Source organism: Frieseomelitta varia, unplaced genomic scaffold (assembly GCF_011392965.1).
Source record: "Frieseomelitta varia isolate USP_RPSP 00005682 unplaced genomic scaffold, Fvar_1.2 scaffold_246, whole genome shotgun sequence".
Classification (NCBI taxonomy): domain Eukaryota; kingdom Metazoa; phylum Arthropoda; class Insecta; order Hymenoptera; family Apidae; genus Frieseomelitta; species Frieseomelitta varia.
In genome coordinates, this window is record NW_025109975.1 from 128,931 (window position 1) to 152,978 (window position 24,048).

The window sequence follows — 24,048 nt, forward strand, 5'->3', positions numbered from 1 at the left end:
TGGTGCGACGCAAGCCGCGAGTAGATGGACAAGGGAGAGCCAAGTCTACCCAAAGAAAACGAACGACAGAACGAGAGAGAGATCGAGAGAGAGAGAGAGAGAGAGAGAGAGAGAGAGAGAATTGTGACTGACCAAAGACAAAGATAAAAAAAGAAACTGGTTAACTCTACTCTGGCTATCTCGAGCTAGCAAGAGGAAAAGGGAACGAGCACAACGTCTAGGGGGGAAAAATAGATAAAAACGAAAAGGGACGAGGCTTTTACGCACCGCGTGACACTTACGAACGAAACGCTGGAGGATTAGGGGCCGAGACCCCGATCTAACTTTCCATTCAGGCTGACTCTCGGTGAATGAAAGGATCGCCGGATTCCGACTCGATTATCGGCACGTCCACCTGATAATCCTCTTTTTTAATTCCAATCCACCACTCGTGGCTTCGAGGATATCTCTAAAGTCTTGGAGATTAACGAGCCGTTGCGAGATAGTTGGCTGGCACGGTTATTTTTAATTGTGCGGCTGCGTTGCGGTTTCATCCGCCTCGCCAAGAATAAATCCACGGGGATAAAACGTTAGGGGGAGGGGGAATTTACCTTAGCGATTTCGGGTGGGATTTACTTTTCTTTCCATTTGATTTAAGACGCCTTAAGTCTCCGAGGAGAAACGCGTCTTCCCGTTGCATGGATTTCAGACGATCCGAGCAAGTGGGCAAGTATGCTTTGGTTGTTCGATGGGCAATCTTCCGGTCGCTCGAGATGGCGTAAATACGAGGTATATAATGAATAATAAAGAGACGAATCGACAAAACGCGTGAATCGGAAGATATTGGCGGTCGGGGCCGAGAACGCTGGAATGACGTGCCACGCACGTCGAGAATTTTTTGTCCCAAAATTGCAATAGTTTCTCGGTTCTAATATATTTACGTATAAACAAAAAAAAAAATGATAAATTTCATACTTCTCAATAATTTCCATCCAGTGATATCATACCGACGAGTTGAAAAAGAAGGCGACAAATTCTTGTATACGGTTCAGTCACTCGTTATGGTCCGCAATCAGTTGCCAGCGCACCTCTTGCGCTACAATGACGTGCCACGCACGTCGAGATTTTTTTGTCCCCAAAATTGCAATATTTTCTCAGTTTTAAGTATATTTAAGTATGACCCAAGCAAAACAAATAACAAATTCATTACTTCTCAATAATTTCCAGTGATATCACACCGACAAGTTCGAAAAGAAAGCGACGAATTATTGTTTACTTGGTCACTCGTTATGGTCCGCAATCAGTTGCCAGCGCACCTCTTGCGCTGCAATGACGTGCCACGCACGTCGAGATTTTTTTGTCCCCAAAATTGCAATATTTTCTCAGTTTCAAGTATATTTATGTATGACCCACGCAAAGCAAATAATAAATTTATTACTTCTCAATAATTTCTATCCAGTGAGATATCATACCGACGAGTTGGAAAAGAAGGCGACAAATTGTTGTATACGGTTTAGTCACTCGTTATGGTCCGCAATCAGTTGCCAGCGCAAATGTGAACTGTGAAATATTGACACAGTAGTCCCCAGTTAACCCTTAGGTTAACTAGGCAATTTTAAAGAAAAAGAACTCTACCTGCACAGAATTTTTTTTAACATAAAAAAAAGAAGGAAAACTATAAAAAAAATATAAAAAAACATTTATTTCAATTATTAAACGTAAAAATATTTCTTGAAATGAAAAAAAGTAATGTTTAAATAAATTCTTTATTACAAAGTGGGGCATAATAAATAATTCCACCATGCAACTAACGTTTTAAATGAAACTCATTGAAACACATCTATTTTCCAAAAAAAGAAAAATGAGTTAAAAAATATTCCACCGTGCATCAACTGTCAAAAAAAAAAAAAAAAAATGTGAGACAGTTTTAAACCCATCTAGAATTAAGCGTCCGAATTTCCTCACTTAATTGATGGACTATCTATCTCCATCAATTCTTAGAATTGGGACCATCTCTACGAGACACTCGAAAATCGAAATAAACTCGCCCGAGAGAACTGGCTGCAAACGCGACGCGTTTCAATTTTATCTGTGTCGATTGGCGCAAGAAAAAAAAGAAAGAAAAAGAAGAAGAAAAAAAAGCGACAACGGCGGCGAACCGTTGATTTGAAGTTCGCCGTCATAAATACGTAGGGACACGAAAGGACGCGCAGATTAGATTTAATTAGAATTCATTGCGGCGGAGATCGTGGCCGCTTCGTCTCATCATTGTCCGACGAGACAAACTGGTCTCAGCGAATCGACGTCCTCGGCGTTTCGCTTCCTAAAGGGAAATCATTAGGATCGATCGCGGCGCGATCGCGTTCGCACGATGTTGGAGCGTTTCCCGTGGATCCACGATCGCGACTCGATGGAAAGATCGAGAACCCGATCCGGTTTATCTATGTGTCGTTCCCGCGAGTCGCTTGAATTATTCGAATCTCGTGACTTTCAACTCGACTTCTCGCGCTGCAATTAACCGTACGATTAACGAGCTTCCGTCGCGTTTTGACCAACGTTTTCCCATCGAGGACTACGTCGAGGACCCCGTAAATCGTTTCGTTAACGCGCCGATAAAACCGACCGCATCGTTCGTGTCTATTTGTCCAACAACTGGACGAGCCAATGTCGTCCAAGAAACAAGCTTAGTAGAGTTTCCCACCTTCTGTTTAACGGCTCCAACCGTTTCAGTTTGTTCGTTCGCCCGTCGATAGATATAGATCGACAAATAACACGTTCCGCTATATTGCATGGTATCCTGCCGCGCAATTTGTTCAAAGGTGGCTTTACGAAATCGGGCTCTACGGTATTTAATCCTTTAACAATTTAACTGCATCTTCACGACAATATCTTTCAACGCGTGACAAGACGAGAGAGCTCGTCGTGAAAATGACGAACGTAGATTTAAACTACATCGATCATTGCCGGGCGGCCAACACTGCATGTAACGTGTTAACAATCGAGTGTGTGATAGTGTTTTAAGTATACTTTCGATCTGCGCAAAAAATTTTTCTGACAAAAGAAAATACTTTTTTTTTTTTAGAGAAATGGCATTACTCAGTGAATTTTTTGTAAAACTGCAATATTTTCTGTTTTAAGTATATTTAAGTATAAACGGAGGCAAAGCAAATAATAAATTTGAAAGCAATATCTCAATAATTTCGATCCAGTGATATCATATCGACGAGTTCGAAAAGAAAGCGACGAGTTATTGTTTACGGTCTGGTCACTCGTTATGGTCCGCAATCAGTTGCCAGCGCAAATGGTCAGGACAGTTTGAAATTTTCAAAAAATCAATTTTCCTTTTTTTTTTGTTTTAAATAGCAGTTTGAAGTCTTAGAAATAAGATACAAAAGGTCCTAGATTTTAAAACAGCCCAAAATTGCAATATTTTTCTCAGTTTGAAGTATGACCCAGGCAAAGCAAATAATAAATTTATTACTTCTCAATAATTTCGATCCAGTGATATCGTACCGACGAATTCGAAAAGAAAGCGACGAATTATTGTTTACGGTTTGGTCACTCGTTATGGTCCGCAATCAGCTGCCAACGCTGCAATGACGTGCTACGCACGTCGACAATTTTTTGTCCCCAAAATTGCAATATTTTCTCAGTTTTAAGTATATTTAAATATGACCGAGGCAAAGCACATAAATAAATTTATTACTTCTCAATAACTTCGATCCAGTGACATCACACCGACGAGTTCGAAAAGAAAGCGACGAATTATTGTTTACGGTTTGGTCACTCGTTATGGTCCGCAATCAGCACCTCTTGCGCTAGAATGACGTGCTACGCACGTCGAGAATTTTTTTGTCCCCGAACATGCAATATTTTCTCAGTTTTAAGTATATTTAAGTATGACGCAGGCAGAGCAAATAATAAATTTATTACTTCTCAATAATTTCGATCCAGTGATATCGTACCGACGAGTTCGAAAAGAAAGCGACGAGTTATTGTTTACGGTTTTGGTCACTCGTTATGGTCCGCAACCAGTTGCCAGCGCAAGTGGTTAAATCGAAATATCTCCGGTGGTATTGACGCGACTTTGAGAATATGCGATATTTTCACCGAGCATCGAGATTCCTTCGCGAACGAGCGAGCGAGCGGCTGTTCGTTAAATTCTGCGCGAGAATTCTTCTTGCTCGTTCCAAGGAGAAGGCAGAAGACAGATAACCGTAAAGAGGGTTATTTTTTGCGGCGGGCAATTTTCAAGTAGCCGAGCGAGTCGACCGATTTGACGAGTCATTAAGCGAACCAAGAGAGAGAGAAAGAAAGAAAGAGAGAGAGAGAGAGAGACCGACAGGCGCGCAAGTATTTGGCAAAAGCAGCACTTGCCAAGTGGCGGTCTTACGTGTCTTCGACGGATACTTTTAAACAGAGAAACATTTACCGTTTTAATGATTCGAGACGATTTGGCAGCGGATGACAGGTGCGAGGTCCGCGACGCCGAAACTAAGCTTGAATTAGAAACGGAACGGCGAAAACGGACGTCCAAACACGAACAAAACCGTAAAATAACGTGCTTGCTTCGGCAGTACGTGTACTAAAATTGGAACGATACAGAGAAGATTAGCATGGCCTGTGCCGCAAGGATGACACGTAAAATTCGACCAAGAAGACTGATGTCAAATATCTGTCACAGTTTAACACATTGTGGATGATCTTTCGAGAAAGAATTCGAATAAGAAATTCCTCTTAGCGAATTAACCGAAAAAGAAACAATTATAATGTGTCCTGGCTCATGAAGACCTAATCAAGGAAACTGATCCTCCCTTCTGCAATAGATGATTCAAAAATTTGTAACAGCTCAATATATTCTACATGAATGCACAAACTTTGAGTCATTCCAACAGAGAAGAATTAATCCCATAGGATTACATAGGATTAATCCCATCACTGCCCTGACTTCCCAAAATCATCTGAAGAGAACACTCTAATACTTGATTAATACATAAATCTATACTACAAAAATATAAGTACCATATAAGTATCTAGTCGCTAATGACCTCGATGTTAACAAATTAAAGACCGGATTCTTTTTTTTCCAACTTACCCCAGTGGCCGCGGTAAGTAAGCAAAAAAGCACATGATGGCAATCGAGTTTAATACATTGACTACTGATGTAAACACCTAAATAGACAAAATAGATACAATATATCAAAGCAGATGGCATCTAAAAACAGCGTGTAGAAAACACGAGTTATCTCGTGACCCGTTCGTAGCAGATGGCGCGCGAAACACGAGTAAACTGGTGATCCGTCCGCATTATGTTAACGCGACTTTAAATCTGCACAAAAAGGAAAACCCACAGTACGCTGTAAAAAAAAAAAAAAAAGAAGTCTCAGCTCTGTAAGTTCGATTAAAATGATCAACAATTCCGATAAATGATCCTCGCCCACCTACCATCCCCTACCGTTGCTCAATTTCAATGCTCTTAGTCTCGAATTTTCATGATACAACGCGCCTAATTTTGATGTTCCTCTGCCAACAAAACCGACTACGTGCGACTGTTGATCTTATCGGCAATTAGTCGCCACCAACTATCATGCAAATCGTTAGAAAAACTTGCCAACTTTTCTCTCTTCGTTCATAAAACGAAATCACGAAGCTCGATAAAATTAGGAGAGCAATGTCGTACGAAAATGCGAGAGTACAAGTTCGAAGATCGTACGAAAATATAAAAGAGTACAAGTTTGGATATCAAGGCTATTATTGGAACGTGTTAAGCGAAAGGAGATGCGACGGATGAATAACAATCGAGGAACACCTGTCGAGCGATATTTAACTTTCCTGTTTCATTTCTGTCCGCGATGTTAGATTTGAAATAGACGGTGACGGACGAGAAATTCCAATTTCGTCACATCGTTGAATGGGAGTCCAAGCTAACCATTCAAACTCGCTTTCCCCCCCTTTCGAACTTTAACATTTTATACTTTAGTATTTTCTTTACCATTATTATATTTATTATTTAATTTATCAAATTTATTTGATAAAATTTGTAGATTAAATTTTTGTATTTTAGAAATATTAAACATTTTAAATATCTATATATAACTTCAAATTTATTTATATAATTTTATCTTTTTCAGTAAAAATTCCAATATACTTAATGTTGGTCCAGTATATATAATTTTATCTTTTTTCAGCAAAAATTCCAATATATTTAATTCATGGATGATTATTAAAAGCTCATATTGAAACTTCTATTTTTAGTTCAATAATTTTAGCTTCAATTATGTTAAAATTAGGAATATGTGGAATATTGCGAACTATATATATAATAAAATTTATATTTAATAATAATTAATTTATATGGAATATTATTTTTAAGAATTATATGTTCATGTCAATAACACACTCTGTTATCTAACCGTCAGCCAAAAAGTTTTTCAACAACGAATCAACAATGAACATGATACGCGTTGCTCGAACACAATTCCAAGTTGATAATAAATCCAGATGTTACGAGCTAGCTCGTAAGAACACGTTTCGTTTACTCCATATATAAATAGCATCAAAATATAATGAAAAACTGCATTTATACCGTTTCATTGTTATTTGTAAACAGAGAAGGAAAGAAACGTCTGAGTTCCTTCAACAACGAACTTAAGGGCGCGGCGGTCTGACCATGACACTCCTCGTTCTACTTTCGCTCTACTTTCGTTCAAGCCTAGTCTACCATACGTTAAAAACGGTAATACGGAACAATTTACAATTCATTCCTTGAGATTCTGGGAAACATCATGCGTTTTTTAATCTAAAGACGACAATAACGTCTCTGAGATATAAGAATATAAGATTTCATATAAGAATATAAAAAAATACTTTTCTGCGTGCTTGATATAGCTCTTTTCGACTTAGTTTATATATTAGATATACGCGAGTTAATATTTTTATATAAGTTATTATATTTTGTATAAAAAAATATTCTTTTACGTGCCTGATATGGCTTCTTTTCGACCTAGTTTATTATATATGAGATGTACGCGAGTTAATATTTTTATATAAATTAATATATTTATATAAAAAAATACTTTTCTACGTGCTTGATATAGCTCTTTTCGACTTAGTTTATATATGAGATATACGCAAGTTAATATTTTTATATAAATTAATATATTTTATATAAAAAAAATATTTTTCTACGTACTTGATATGGCTCTTTTCGACTTTATACCCTACATGAGATATACGCGAGTTAATATTTTTATATTTTATATAAGTAATATATTTTATATTTTATATAAGTAATATATTTTATACTTTATATAAATAATATATTTTATATAAAAAATATTTTTCTACGTGCTTATATGGCTGATATGGCTCTTTTCAACTTTCAGTTTATATCCTGTATTCTAAAGGCCCGCGAGCCTTGTCCCTACTTTCCTCATCGCTACCCTCTCCACTGCATCGTGCATGACAGAGTGGGGGTAACGCTAGCGATCAGGAAGGTAGGGGTAAGGGCTCACGGACCGCCAGTCAGCCCCATTCTTTAATTAATTTTTAGATTATCTACTTCGTTTAATTTAATTTAATTCGTATATCAAGGGGCAAATTATAGCTTGTTCTGTAAGACAATTTCCACGAAGAGACGCAATAGCGAACGAAACTTACCACGGATCGATCGAAGCAAGTAGTTTTAAAAATAATCTTCTTGTAAATACAAGGGATCTGACATTACTGATCGTGCAGACAGACAAGATAATGACAAACAACGAGACTAGCTAGAGGGAAGTCCCGTACAAGCGACGAGTGCAAAATTCGGTCGCTTTATTACGGCCGCTTCGGCGAATCTTGGCACGAAGTACAACTTCATTCCCGAGATCGGTGGCGACGATAGCTTATTACACGCGACAACGGTTTTCTTTCTTTCTTTTTCCCTTTTTTTCACTTGGCGGTCAGAAGCGCCGCACACACGAGACGGTTTTACGACGACACGCCTCTCTTATTCCACGCTCTTCAAGAAAAAGGTTCTTCCCTGCCAATTTAACAGCTGACGAATAACACGAAACCGTTCTTCGATGTTGCAAGCTGTAAAGGAGACGCTCGTTCGTAATAAAAAAGAAAATCTCGCGATAGCGCGAGACCCGCCGATCGTTGAATCATCGATTAAGAAATAGTCGGCCGAATAAAGATCCTTTACGACAAAAACAAATTACTGATAAACCCTGGAAATTCATTCGAGATACGGACATTGTAAAATAAGACGATAAACGTACTCGACGACAAAAATTACGATCTGTTCACCAGCGAGAGGATATCAATCTCTGATTGCTCGATTACTTCGAGGGAAAGTTGGATTAACGCTTCGTTTTTCGAACATTCTTTCGACAAAAGTATGATTTATCTTCGGGCCAAACCAGAAGGACCAAGGAAACCAAGGTGATAAACCTTGACTTTATTAGAGCAGATCGACGATTGAAGTCCGACGTCCCGGAAATTTCTAAACAACTGTAAGTGATATGATATAATTTATAGTTGTCGAGTTAACTGGGACTAGAATAATTCTTTGAGTTAGGCTACAAAATCTGCCCGAGGGATTAAATAGTTAACATCAGACGCGATAATTTAGAATTGTCATAAAGCATGGCAAGTATGTAGCATTCGAGCAATTACGCTTCAACGCGGGCTGCAGCCATACCAACGAAACATGCATCTTCGTTGATCGTTTGTGAAATCCTCTGTCGAGATCAACTCGGCTATTAGAAATAACTTCGAGAAGAATGATGAAGCGATTGTAACATTTTGGAAGGGATTGCGAAGAATCTGTGACTGGGGCTGAAATTTCGACATTTCACAAATATATTAAGCCTGATTAATTAAAAAAAAAAAAAAAGAAAATTGAAATTGTTCTACTGACTCATATCGACTAACTTAAAGTACTTAAAGAATGTGACACTGAAGCTGAGATTTTGAAATTTCACAAATATATTTCACAAATATATCAAGCCTAATTAATTAAAAAAAAAAAAAGAAAATTGAAATTGTTCTACTGACTCATATCGAACTTAAAGTAATCAAGATACTTAAAGAATATGACTGAAGCTGAAATTTCGAAATTTCACAAATATATTAAGCCTGATTAATTAAAAAAAAAAAAAAAAAAAAAAAAAGAAAATTGGAAATGTCCGACTATCTCATACCGACTAACTTAAAGTACTTAAAGAATATGACACTGAAGCTGAAATTTTGAAATTTCACAAATATATCAAGCCTGATTAATTAAAAAAAAGAAAAAGAAAATTGAAATTGTTCTACCGACTCATATCGACTAACTTAAAGTAATCAAGGTACTTAAAGAATATGACGGAAGCTGAAATTTCGAAATTTCACAAATATATAAAGCCTATTTAATTAAAAAAAAAAGAAAATTGAAATTGTCCGACTATCTCATATCGACTAACTTAAAGTACTTAAAGAATATGGCACTGAAGCTGAGAGATTTCGAAATTTCACAAATACATATCAAGCCTAATGAATTAAAAGGAAAACGTTTGAAACAGCAAAAAGAAAATATTGGAAAGAAAATTGAGAAGGAAAAAAAAAAAGAGAAAAATTGGTAGTACAGCACACGTCGGAGCGCAACAGTTGTAAAAGAGGCTGTCCGCAGGGCAGAGAACGTGAACAGGGCGAATTACGATTCAATGAGTGGACGGGTGGGCGCGTTGGCAAACGCGACCAGCCCGAGGGTATCCGGTGCATTAAATCACGAAAATCGCACGAGCTGCCAAAACGACAATAATACTCGCCGCTGCGCCGACCTACGCTTCGTCTTGTACGCTTCTCGCATAATAATGCGCCAGAGAGCGTAATCTGTGCCAGTTGTTGTCTCTGCCAGATTCGAAATACACGAGCGTGCACGAGCAAGGGGGCTTTGTGCTCGATCGTAAAAATCGCAGCCGAGGCGTGCGACAGCCAAAGGATAGAAGTGGGGAGAAACGAAGAAGAAACGAAGAAACCTTGTCGATAAAAAAAAAAAAAAAAGAACGCAAAAGAAGCGAAGAATCGAATCGAATGGGTTGAACAGAAGGTAGAAGAAAGGCTCGTTCGTGATTGATAGCAGGCCTATGATTAGCAGCAGTGGTCATATCTTACTTTGTAATGAAATGCAAGCAACTGTAACGACGTCAATGGACTCTATCCAATTTCAACAAGTGAATACCTCTTTGATTACCCTGCGTTCTTAAGCTGTCACAAATATACATACATTACACGCGTGTGCATTAAGAGTAGAATGAGCGGCTGGTTGAGTTCCAGAGTGTTTTTCGGTTCGCCGAGAGGCACAGATTGGGCCAGATTGCTCTCGGTTTCTTTGATAAATATGTGAATACATCTTGAAAAATATCCAACAATTTCTTTACTAAGGAAGAGAGAGCGTTGTTTCATTGAAGAGGTCTTCCTCCGATCGAATGTACTTTTTTAAAGAGTGATCGCTTCAGAGGAGGAGAATACAAGGTGAAAACCGATACCGGCGAAATTTGTCACCGTAGCGGTTAAATAAAACAGGGAGAGGAGAGATTCCACGCGAGTCATCAATCAACTTCTCGAGCCAAATATCACGCGGAACTCGTTAGCACCTCCTCGCTGTTTTAGAAACAATTCAACAGTATTCAGCAGTGCTCAACGTTGTTTTCCGTCGATTTGTGCCCGCGCGGCTTGCCAAACGAACGACCATAATCATCATTCGTCCTCGAATTGTTGCTTCCATGCTGCACCGTAAATCCAGATCAATTAAAACAAATATATACAAAGAGTTTCGTATCTTTCATAATCGTTGGTTCTCGGAAAAAAATTGTATCACGAGTCGTAGAACTTTTGCAATCGGTCGAAGAAGTTTATTTTACATCTCGATTCTATTCTCAAACATTTCCCCGAGCAAATATTTTCGCGACCCTGAGTACATAAACTAGAAAATTAACGAATTGAAACATCTGCTGATGATAAATCAGTAAAGTAAATTTATTGGGAAAAAATTATTTGGTTACGAAGGAATATGACTACGTACATACATAATATGATTTGACAAAGCCAAATGTTCGAATTTTTTAGTTTTTGCTAAAATTTCTATTCTCCAAATTTAGTTACGTATATATATATAATAAAATTTATATAATAAAATTAATTATATATATATATATAAATAAATTAAATTAAATTTTATAAATTATATTTTATAATTAAATATAATTTAATTTTAATTTAAACAAAAATATAATTTTATTATATACATATATATAATAAAAAATATATATAATAAAATTAATTATATATATAAATAAATTAAATTAAATTTTATAAATTATATACATATATAATTTATAAAATTTAATTTAAAATTTAGAATTTAATTAAAAATATATAAAATTTATGTTCTCCAAATTCAGTTACGTGTGTACATATATGGGATCGCGATTTATATTTTGAGAAGTCCTGCTCTAAATAATGATCAATTTAATGATTCTACCTTGCTTGTTTCTTTTTCATTTTTTTATAATTCTGTTTTTAATTTTTTCATAGTGTGTACGCGAATGAAACCTCGTGCCCGATATACTCCGTGCGCGTGTATTTCACTTCATTCCAGCTGCGTGCGCGAATTTCGAAAACCGGCAACGACATCGAGCAAAAAGAGACGCAAGATGAATCGGGAAATCGAATGTCCAGCAGGAGAGGAGTAGATTTTATCGGGAAGGTGTTCGTGCAGGTGCAAACGCGACCGCATGAATAAATATCGACTGGACTCGACTGGTGCAAACCTGTGTGCAAACCGTGTACCAACCCAACGTAGACGTATCTGCCTCGAGACTGTTGCTCCTACGGCACGTAGATAAGGACGATCGATAAAACTTCGAGTAACTGAAAAATACCGAGTACCGTCGTTAAAACCGCTTGCTAATCTTTGGAATGAACACATAAGGATCTTCTTATTGGACGAAGCATGCTACAAACGCTGTTATTATATCAGCTGGTATCTCTGCACGATAATGAGTAAACAAGTTGATAGAGATAAACGATATAAAAAAGCGATATGCATTGTTGCAGATACGACGCTTTAGTTGTAATTAAATTCTCAGGTTCTGTTGCTTCGATGCAACGAAAAATCGTTCGTAAACGTCTAGAGTGCAACAGGTAACAGAGTACTATTTATCGGAACAAAAATCATTCAGTATTAATTAAACGAATTAAACGAATATCCATGAATCGAGTCCATTTATCTCGACGAAAAATTATGGCTGGTGGAAATAAATTCCATTTTACGGGATGTAAAGTAATTGCAGAGGATATAGTTCCAAAGTGCAGTATTGATTTTATTGTGAATTTCTATACTGTTTCTGGATGTCGAAGAGAATTACAGTGAAACAGGTGAAATTACAATAGATTGATAACAATTAATAATAATTGTTAACTACCAACGATAATGGTGAAGCTCGCACATCTATGAAAGATAGAACCATCTTTATAAAGTGCAGAACAGAATGTCAAACTTCCCGACAAATCTCTGGACTAAATTGCATCGAACGCGAGAGGAACAGTATTTCGATTCCGATTCCGCGAAGAGGGAGGCGCGGTCGAACGCGCGCAAAAATCGGGCGAAATAAGGAAGACATAAAAGGGGGAAAGGGTGGAGGCTAGGGAGCCACGTGTGTGGTCCTGACGGAGCACGTGTCGCCAGATTCAGAAGCGTAGGGTTCTTTGTAGACGATCGGAGACCCGCCACTTGCTTTTTCCCGAGAAACGTCGAAATTCCGAAACGCGGAGCAAATCGACCGAATCGCAGAGTCAGGGTTTGACGAGCGCCGAGCAAGAAACACGCTTGTAATTATCGCGAGCCTTCTTCTCCGCTCCACCCGCCGCCGCAATCCAGTCGAATACACCGAATCGATCACTGTCAATTCCTTGCCTCTTTCTTTCGTTCGACTATTTACATCGAACGACCAAAAAAAAAACAAGAGAACCGATCGATTATACCGTAGACGATTTATCGCGATACACAAGCCTTTCCTCTCTATCTCTCTCTCTCTTCGTTTCCCTTTCTCCTTCTCTCTTTTCTTTTTCTGTTGTTGTTATTGCCTGAGTGACGAAAATAATCGAGCCATAAAATCAAATTAATCAACCACTAAGATGGATCGTTTGAATTTTGAAAAGAAACATTTTCAAAAGATCAGTTTTAATCTTTATACTGGTTCGATTCTTCTTATTTACAATTGAGAGCTCAGTGCGAACCTATTTGTCTATAAATTAATTCCATATCCGTGGTGTAGATTTTTTTAACATTTAAACACACGTGTGTATGTGTAATATATAAAAAATGTAATACATGTATATATAATACAATATGTAATAAATAAGTGAAATAGAATAAAATAAAAATATATGTACAATAAAATGAAAATATCTACAAAATGATATAAATGTATACATATTTATAGAAAAATATCAGTATAGAAATATCTTTTCAAATCGCTACACACAGTGGCATCTGTCAGCGGCTGCGATAATCACGAGAGTATCGAGCTTTATCGATGCCTCGAAGCAACGTTCATCGATGCGGGAGGCCCGAACTTAACCCCCAAAATAGAGTAAACATTTAATAAAAACCACGCCGACATCTCTGTTTGCCATGCTCTCTCTAGATTTTCACAAGAAACAAGACGACCGACATTCGAAAGGGATACGTTCTAACCTCTTTAATGAGAGAAAAATCTCAATGACATAATTGAAACGATAATTTGATATCTGGATAAAAGTTTTGATAAGACTATTTATGATTGGCCAGCTACAACCAACCGTGTCCGTGAATATCGAGTCAAAGAGAGATAGACGTGCGAATGACACGTGAAAAAATAATATAATCGTTGCACGAGATAAATGCAAAAAAGTCGTGCGTGGGAACAAGGGTGTGCAATAACCACGCAAACCGTTGAACATTCGAACGTAGAGGTTTTAATTTGAAGGGACTTGCACGCTCACCTGATCATCGAGGCCTGCCAGCTGCCACGCTATGAATTTCAACAAATTATACTCGATTGCTTTAACACTGAAAATAAAAAACACACCTCCGAATCACTTGTCACTAATTAAAGGCCTCGCGACGGCAGCCATAACTGCCGTTTAGTTTTCACTTGCCACGCCGACCGTAAGATGGCACAACGATATAACTCACGAGAATTTTCAACTAAAATTATATTTGCGATTATTTCGCATATTCCAATGAAACAAACGATTACATCCGAAACGATTTTTACAAGAAAACGTAACGCAAACTGTCATAGATGAGTATTTTCGATATACGAGTTAAAATTAAACCAAGTAACTGAAATTGACATTGGTTTTTAACTTTGCAAGTTTATGATATTGAATACAATAGGATTGAAAATGTTTCTAAAATAATTAATAGACGACTACGACAATAACTTTCGATTGATCATTATCATTAATTTGCAATTTCCATAAATTTTGGATAGGTTGGTTTGAATTACCCGCGTCATACTTCGGATGGTGTGAAGTAGAAGCAGTATCCATTTTACTGTTCTGTGAACAAGTACACAAGTCCGCAAGAATGGTGATAATTCATATAAAACCATCTATTGTTGATCCCCTGAAGGGGAAATATACTAAAGGTTTATGTACGTTACATTATAAATGTATGAAGAATATATAGCGTAAATTTAATTACATTGTTACAGGGTCCAAACTAAAAACTCTACATACTGCCATGGCAAAAGCTAACCCATTAGTAACATATTATTCGTATATTTTTATCCCATTTACGATAGTTGTGCCTATAATCCTTTATTTTGGACACCGAAACGAACAGTATATTCCAAAATATTACGAGTATATCTACAGTAAGTACTTACATTTAGTTAAATTATACGATTATATAACCATTGAAATGGTGTTACTAAGTAATGCATATTTGCTAGCAACAATCACTGATAAAATTTAAGTCCGTGCTAGTCTAATGTTCTTGAACAATTACAAAGTAGTATTTTAATCTAATGTTTATTATGTTTCAGTTATTAGACCAGACGATCCTAGAGTTCAACGTATTAGAAAAGATGATAGTTTACGTCTTAATCCCACTTTCATGTTAGATAGCATACATATGCCTGGTACGATATAATTTTGCTTTAAAAGAAATTAGTAGTAAATAAATATTTGCTGTCAAACAAAAACTCAACATACGATTGTATATTACTTTACAATCTTAAATCGTTTTAAGGAACATAAAAACGTAAATAAATTTACTCATACATGTTATGTGATTCATACAGTGGTATAAATAAATGTATATTGATATTATTATATGAATGTTGTTTTGCATTTCTATGATTGATTTAAGATATCAAAATGAATTATTTCACTGCATTGAAAATTAAATTTATTACACACGCATAGATTTTGAATATACCAAAATTATAAAAAGACGAAGAAGTGTCTCTTTTTCACTCTCTGCCATACACATGTACATGTTTTAAAAAACAAAAATTACAAATGATTGATTCCTTTGTTGAAACAATTAGACTGTTGTCATTTACAAAGAATAAAGTTTTGAAGAATACAAACAAGAAAGAACTTTACCAAACAATACCCTGCTTTGACGTCATGTTAATTTCAATGAACCAATGGTGCGTAAATAATTAAAAAGTTGATATTACTGAATTGTAATAATGAATAAACGATGTTATTGAAAATTAATTAAATTGAACCTGTATATATATATATGTACCTCGTTTATTTACGCCAGATAGTACATATATATATACATACACTTTTGCATATGCGCGTTACGTTGTATATCGAAATGTTAAAGAGACCTAAGAAAAAACCGTATTATTAGAAAACGAAGGAAGAGAAAGAAAATTTATACATATTATATATTAATCGTACAAATGTACGTTTAGTAAAATAGAATAATCGCTATTATCATGGATAATGTTCACTACATCAAGAAGGAGAAGAAGAAAAAGAATACTGTGTCAGATTCCAGTGGAATTCGGCTATTTGACATATGTATTTAAGATTTGTTCGTAGAACGAATAGCACTTTAAGAAACACTTGCCTGATTACGACAAATAATAACTCAGAAGTAAACATGTGCGGATCCAAAACACCTAACGGATAGTGAACAAATATTTATATTAACATATTGCATCGAGACGTTAATTATATCAAAATACTACTGATTGAAAAACAGATGTGTGTTCGGTTCGATCAATCCAAGTTTTACGTTCATTCATATTTATGCAATTAAATTTTCACAGAGGGATGCACATGCTAGAGCAAAAAAAAAAAAAAGAAAAGAAAAGGAAGAGAACAATGAGATTGGCATCAAGTATGCAACAGCCTAGTTAAAACCTGGTCGGTAGCAGGGTAGCTGACGGTGCGCACCTGATGGTAGAGCGCAGGATCGTAGGATCACAGTGACCTGTGCTTCCTTCTGTAACGTGTATACATACGCCGCGCCGTTACGCCGACGATGTAACGTGGTCGACAGTGGCAGAGGGTAGGCGAAAGTTAGACAGAGAGAAAAGAAGACTCAGTGAGAGAGTGTAGCCTGGTAGAAAGGGCAAGGCAAACGAGAGAGCGAAATGAAGGAAGCTAGAGTGAAAGGAAAGTGCAAGAGACGAGCATATCGGGGCATGTTACGCGTGCGAGAAGTATAAAAGGTGGAAGAACAAAAACCAGGAGAGGAGAGCGAGAAAGGAAAGGGATGAACGAGTAAAACAGAAATACTGAGGGAAATAGAGTGGAAGGGGGGGGGGTAGAGAGATGGGTGGGAGAGAGGTTGTGAGCAGGAGATCGGGGAGGGGAGACGGGAGAGGAGAGAGAGAGAGAGAGGATGGAAAGCGGCAGAGAGAGAGTAAAGGGACCTCCGCATGATACGGACCACCCCTCGGTGGTTTACCAGTGGTTCAGTCAGCGCTTCGCACCGGCGTCGCTTCTCTGCTGCTCGGCGATTTGTCTCGGTCGTAGCCTCGTGCGGATAATCGCGTGGCTCATGTCGCAAGATCAATGAAAGAACGACGTGTGCTTCGCAGGAGGAACGACAGCAAAGAGAACGTCACAGGTGCGACCGTATCGAAAGGTCGATAGCATCATTCAGAACGAAGTGATTTCGCTTGTTCCGCTCCAACCGGGGAGACAAACAAAGAACCGTCGCTTGTGTGCCGCTTCGCCTCGTGGGTGTTTGATTGAACAAGTGATTCGCGTACTCAGCATCCGGCGAGGAAACAGAATTCGAAGGAAAAGAACAGCCACAGCACAGCGAGGACCTGAACCGGTCCTTGACAGCAATCGCTGTGCATGTCTCAAACCTCGCTCCCAAGTTTTTCACTTTACAAAGCTCTGCCTACGTCCCTGAGGTAAGCACGTTCTCCGTGATTTTTAAATTTTTCATTTCTCCTCTCTTTCCAATTCTCGATACTTTGACTTTCATTCACGTTCTTCGATCTTCCCATGATTTGTTAATTATTAGTCTAAAGACTGTTTTTTACTGTTCCTACCTTGGAACGTAGAGCCGCGCAAAGAAATATTATTTCACACTTTCAACGATCGTACGATTTCGCGAGAGAAATGATTTACATAATAAATTCCGTACGTTCATTTACGCAACCCCGGGAAAGTACGTTCCTACGTTGAACGAGATATAAGCGTTACGAAAGATAAATTAGCAAACCCATCAGAGGGTAAATTATAGCCCACATCGATCAGAATATCCTTTTGTCAAGCGCCTCGAGCAGCGTAGACCGCTCATTTTAATTATTCGTGGTCGACAAATTTTCTGCGAGTCACGTCCTCTCGCGCGTTCTCTCTCACGGCTCGGCCGTGTCCATTAAAAGGGAACGTGAATTTTCGATACATCACCTCTCGCGGAGACACATCGCGATTGCAACTTGACTTCGCAGCTGTTCATTGATCGCGCGTTCCGTTGCAATCTGATCGTCGACCGATCATTACGGACGCGGAGTCAATCTCTAATCCGGTCGCGTGCATTTCCATTAGCGGAACCACGATGCGATTGGAAGCTCGCGTCGAATAGTATAATTTTCGCAAAAATTTCAATATCGGCCTCGTTTCTTTGGGAAAAAAAAGGAGCAGGGAAAACAGAAGAGAATCTCTAGGGGAAAACAATGCTCTGAGGTAGACAATGACTTCTCATCTCGTTTACGCGTTGCTACTTTCTTGCGATATCAGCGAATTGTCCAAGTCTCAAGCGTTGTTTGCACGGCGAGTGTGTTTATAAACTCACGTGGCGTTCGTTATCTGGCGCGTTGTGGCATTCGCGGGCGGGGCACAATGGCTGAGTTCGGTAAAACGGAGGCTCGTAAAACGAAGTTGGACCGCGGCCAACTCGAGCCACCATGGCATCGTGCAGCCTGGAACCGTGCACGCCAGCAGAAACAGCTGTTAATCCGACTTGTTGCACCATCGAACAAACGGAGCCACGCTCCAATCTCTTTCTCCACACTCGGCGAGCTGCGTTGCACCGGCATTTTTTGTTGTTTGCCGAGAGGCAAGCGAATCTTTGCCGCTCGCGACCCTCGTAATCTCTTCTTCTTCCGTTTTATTTCCTCCGTTGGCAAGTTTGCTTGGGAAGTTCGTCGTCGGGGTAATTAGCGGGGTAATTAGCGGGGCAATTACCAGTTGATAAACACAAGCGAGCCTCGGTTGAAATTATTGTTCAAGAATCTCTGATTCAACATAACGTGCAATAATATTCGTTGTTTCTTTAATTTTGCAAATGCTCGCGGTGTAACTCATTCGGATCTCGGATGCTAGAAAGAAAACTATGAACGAAGAATATGTATAGAGTGGACGGGAAATCACTTTCTACTAAAATAAATCCGTAATTTTTTTATTATGTATATATACATAATTTTATATATATACATTATATTATTATATTTTATATATACAGTGGAATGCAAAATTGAATCAATAACAAAAATTTTTAAGAAAAATATTTTTTATTGTTAAATAAAGTATAAAAACATGAAAATAAACTTGACTATCTGATTCTTTATAGTTTTAGGAAACTGAAGCTATTTTTTAACATTTAAGATTAGGTTTCTCCCTGGCTGAAAAAAATTAAAAAACATAGAATCAATTTTTTCATAGTCAGATTTACAAGCTTTATCATGCCTTAATATTTCGTCTTAAAAATTTTCGTTATTGACTCAATTTTGCACCCCACTGTACATATTATATTAAAGTACGCAAAAAATTTAAAATCAATAAGCTTGAATTTAATTTAAAATTAATAAAATTAGTGTTCTCTTATATTCTGATGTTTCGTTAAGAAAAAATAGGTGGAAAGAAACTTTTGGCTCATAATATCCCACTGTTCTATTTCTAGATTGCAAATGAACACCCTGCGAAGATTTATGTTATCAACCATGTTCGTATCGACATTTTACAATATTTTTATTATTTTTATATTTTACTAGATGAAATCTACAAGAAACAATTGACTTTTTTTTTCTTTAACGCATGTTCTTCGCCCAACTAACTTTTTTTAATTCTTCGACCTAATGTTCGAATCGAGATTAACTCTATAGATAGAGTTGTGGCTTGATCAAAAGCCAGAAATATACACGTGTTATCCGATTTGTTTGCAAGATCCCCGTTGTTTTCGAAACAGGCGCGTGATGCACCAGAAACGAGTGGATTTACGATCGTTCATCAAGATGGATACGGGCCGCGAGCATCGTGAACGCTTGTCGTGTTCTCGTTTCGAGCATCGACGTAGACACACAAGTGTGCAATACCATACGAATTACTCGACGTGCAGTGTACATAGTTCTCCATTTTTTTTTTTTTTTTTTTTTTCTATTTTAACCACGATCGGACGTGATTTTTCAGAGATTTGCCGGATCAGCGCGGTGGATACATATTTCGAGTTTACGATATAAAACAGTTACTTATCTGTGGTTATATTTTAAAAACGACGTTTAAAAGAAACAAGCAGAAAAAAACATTGTGAGAAACGTTTCATGAAATTTCCTCTTTTTTTTGGGTTTTTTTTTTCTTTTTCTGGAACAGTTACTTCAACACAAATATCGAGTAACTATCACAATATGAAATATTAACGCAAATAAAGGCAGCAATAGGAAGCTATCAAGCTTCCTGTTCCTGTTTCTTCATTGATTAGGCCGACAGGCGAAAAAACCGATTGGCTGATCTCCCATCGGCGAGGATAAACGTCGAGATCAGCGTACTTTTCGTCTAACAAGACGTTTTATATCGGTACCCTCTCTATAATCCGAGAAAAAGCTGATTTTAATGCGGAAAACACGACGCGAATAAAGCAGCCGAAGACTAGGTACATGAATTTAAATATCCCTTTGAAACGAGTTGCAAAGATCCAGGAAACCTTCAAGAGAAATTCTCACTCTTCAAACACTCTCCCTTTTGTTTCAATCTGTTTTACTAAAATCGTTGCGTCAGGACAACTTTTGTAAAATATATGTATATGGAAAGATTAGAAAGATTTTTTTAATGAATTTTTTTTTAGAATACTGTATCGACTTACAATCATAGTAAATATTTGACAATGGTAACAGCAGTGATAGCGATGCTCGAAGCTAGAAAGTATTTCAATGAATGATTTTACGAGCTTTCTGTTTGAACGGTGAAACATTGAAACCAATCTGAGGTTTACGATCGAACCGAGGGGATTTCCGGGCAGAAAAACATTAGTAAATTATAGAAGGTGAACAATCAATATTAACACCGATGAAAAAGTATAATATTTGTAGCAAAGAAATTAAAGTGTAATGATATTTGTAGCAAAGAAATTAAATTAATGCTGTTAATACAATAAAGAATGCCAAAGCTTTTATTATATTTAATATATTTAATATATTTTATTTTTTTTAATATATTTTATTAAAAATCACTCGAATATCTAAAAATACACTGTTATCACAAATATATAAAATTTCTATAGAAAATTATAAATTAATCATTTTGACTACTTTGGTAGTTCTAGTGTTAAGGGTCAAAATTTTCACGTTTCATATTTTCTCGAGAATTTATAACCGAGATTATATACCATAGTAATACCAAGTTACCATTTAATGCCAAAACATCATCGTAATTATTGGCCTGTCAAGTTTCTTCTTCGATCATTTCTTCGAATTACAGAGAAAAAGCAGAAACGAGAAAACGAGGATTGAGCAACAAATTAAATGAAATTCATTTTAGATACCACTGAAAGCAGACTTCGTTGTATTTCAATGTTTATTTTTGAAAGAAATGTTGGACAATCGTTAGTTCCTCAGAACCCAAGATATACGAATGGAAAATAGTTCTTAATTCAAAAAATTTTATTCAGAAGTGAGCCATCAGGCAGTATTAATTCATTTGTGGGAAAGAATTTCGATAGAGTAACAAAGATAAAAAAATTTAAATAAAGATCTTGAATTCTTCAACATTCAACATTCCATAAATTATTACTCGAACCGATTTTCGATAGAAAACCACTACTTTTATATATTCGATACATATTGCATTTTTCAAACATGGAGTGTTGGTTTCTCAGTTTCATATATATATACGTTAATATCTACAAATCAATATATTCGTTCCTCCAATTCTTCGCACCACACGAAATCGCTGAAACGTTGAAAACATTCTAGACGTGTTACAACCACAAGCTCGTTGTTCCAATTTTATATCTAATTCCACTTACCAATACAACTTATTGTGCGTGTGCGTGTGCGAGCACGCGCGAAATTTTACGTCCTGGTTGTTTTTAAAGAGCCATAACGCTTTCCGGCACATTAAAAAGTGCCACGATGCGAAATTCGTGTTGGCTCTTTACTTAACACTATACATATCTAACGCTGGAACTGCGAAAGTTATTTCAAATGTAAATTGGTTGAAACGACCAATTCATAATTCTTTTCATACGCCGCTGTACCTTTTTTTTTTTTTTTCTTGATAAAATATCATTTACGAAGCGTATTTCGTAATAGAAGATAAACGTGACAAGTCCATTTCAGCAGACTTTCCTGATTTTGATAGTATCCAATATCCAATATCCAATATCTGTGCTTAATAAAACATCGATCGGAGAAAAAAGAATAATACGACGAAACGATCGATTTATTTCATTTTGTGTAAAATCGAGTTACTCTTATAGCGATCGAATAACTTTTCTTATTTAGTTTTCAAAGGCTCGTTTCTCCTTTGCATCACTGTTAAACCCTCGCCTGATGATTCTCTTCTCAGTCTTCAGTAAACATCAGTTATTATGGCATGTTACATCGTGCCAGGCATGTTACATCGTGCCAGTCGTGTAAAACATGAAAACTTATTGTTGGTTTTGCTTCAACTACTACCTTCGAAAATTCCTGCGAAAGCTGCTTGTAACAGCAGCAAGTGTTCCCGAATTTCGACGTCTTGTTCAAAATGAGCCGGTTTCGCAAAGACGTTAACGAAATGTTTTAAACAATGTGCGAGATGGTAGACTTCGATACGAACATCTCTCTGCATAAATTTTTCGTACGACCATCGGCCACACCATAAACGTAAAAAAATAAATTAACAAGAAAGACTCGTTAAATGATCAAAATTTTGAGATTCCTCTCACACCAAAGATATGTCAGAGAGTAAACTGCTATAAATTCAACAATATAGATACCATTACGCAGAATACGCGTAGATATTCTCTCTGGCCGTGGTCTACTAATAGATCCATTATTCAAACTACGAGCGATTTCCAAGGTGATATACGATAGCCTTAAATTATTATTAAATAATTAACAATTATTATTAAATGTTTGAATGCAAAGATAACATATAACGTTATAACGATAACATGTAACGTTTGAATGCAAAAATAGCACACTACAGATCCTAATAAAACATAAATTAATCACTCAACGACTTTTGCTACTCGCAGAGCTGGCTAACTGGCGGCTCAGAGACTCTCCCCCCCACTTTTCTGATCGCTAGTGCTACCCCCTCCACTGCACTGAAATTTCCCCACTCTTTCACCGATGCAGTGGAGGGGGTAGCGCTAGCGATGAGGAAAGTAGAGGCAGTGGGCCGCCAGTTAGCCAGCTCTGATGCAATATGTTTCTGCCATTTCTCGATTGGAATAGTAAGAGTGTCATTTTTAACGCACTGCATTAGCTTTGTAAACTGTTCACTGCTAATAAAAATGTGTGACTGTTACTTGTCCAGTAATATTTCTTGTCACATAACAAGATAATTGTACATAGTAATAGTAATAATAATAATAATAATAATAATAATAATAATACGTGTAAAGAGCAGAATGACAAATAATCCAGTTTGTTTGTGTGATATGGCTTCTTCAACCGGAAACAAAAAAATCTCTAACTCTGAAACTATTAATTTTCCGACCAATGTTTATTAGGACTTTTTTTTCATGTTTCGGCGAGTACTATCCATCCTAGAAGCTACTTTTCCCACTCACCCTGTATATATAAGTACTTATTAATCTTTAGTTTGAAGAATTAAAACTTCACAATTTGCCTTTTTTTCTCTTTCAAATCACGAATACAGCTCGTACTGTTATTATAACCATAACATCAAGATTTCGTTTCTTTTCGTCTCTACTCGTCTCTGACCGATTGACTTTCGAAAAAAAAATATTTCTTCTCGATGAAAAGGCATGAGCGTCAGCGAATATCTCGCAGCACGTCGAGCAACTACGCGGATCAACGTCTTTTTTGTGGGCCTGTGGCTCGATCGTGCGACAACGCGTTTGCACAACGCGTGGCTTGGGATGACAATCATTGAATGGATCGTGACATTTATCCCCGCGAGGAAAAGAACGAAGGCCGATTGCCCGTCTCTTTTGAACTTCTGTCACTCGTTACTCGAGTTTTTCTTCGCTCATTTCGGCGAATCCAGAAGAATTTTCCTCGAGTATCTCTCGTCCGCGATCGTGCTTCCGTTGTTTCTTTTCCCTCTTCGGGGAAGAGGAAGTTTTAACGACCTTGTGCCTTGCGAAGGCGATGCAATCCTTTCTTTTTTTTTTTTTTT

At 37.2% G+C, this 24,048-nt stretch overlaps 2 protein-coding genes and 1 non-coding gene across 3 annotated transcripts in view; all 3 read left to right on the forward strand.

Moving 5' to 3' along the window:
* The first annotated feature begins 4,540 nt into the window (after positions 1-4,540).
* LOC122528173 lies at positions 4,541-4,649 on the forward strand. Its single transcript, XR_006306511.1, has one exon. It is a non-coding gene; the product is annotated as a U6 spliceosomal RNA (small nuclear RNA).
* Positions 4,650-14,499: 9,850 nt separating this feature from the next.
* LOC122528127 lies at positions 14,500-15,330 on the forward strand. The gene is made up of 3 exons (XM_043652890.1): positions 14,500-14,648; positions 14,709-14,870; positions 15,042-15,330. Exons 1-3 carry the CDS (start codon positions 14,582-14,584, stop codon positions 15,146-15,148), a joined length of 336 nt encoding a protein of 111 aa, XP_043508825.1. The 5' UTR covers positions 14,500-14,581; the 3' UTR covers positions 15,149-15,330.
* Positions 15,331-17,236: 1,906 nt separating this feature from the next.
* LOC122528117 (dexamethasone-induced Ras-related protein 1) overlaps positions 17,237-24,048 on the forward strand; it is an 88,153-nt gene continuing 81,341 nt past the window's right edge. Inside the window, exon 1 of the mRNA XM_043652872.1 lies at positions 17,237-17,390. The gene's annotated coding sequence lies outside the window, so the exon portion shown is untranslated. The remainder of the gene's footprint in view (positions 17,391-24,048) is intronic.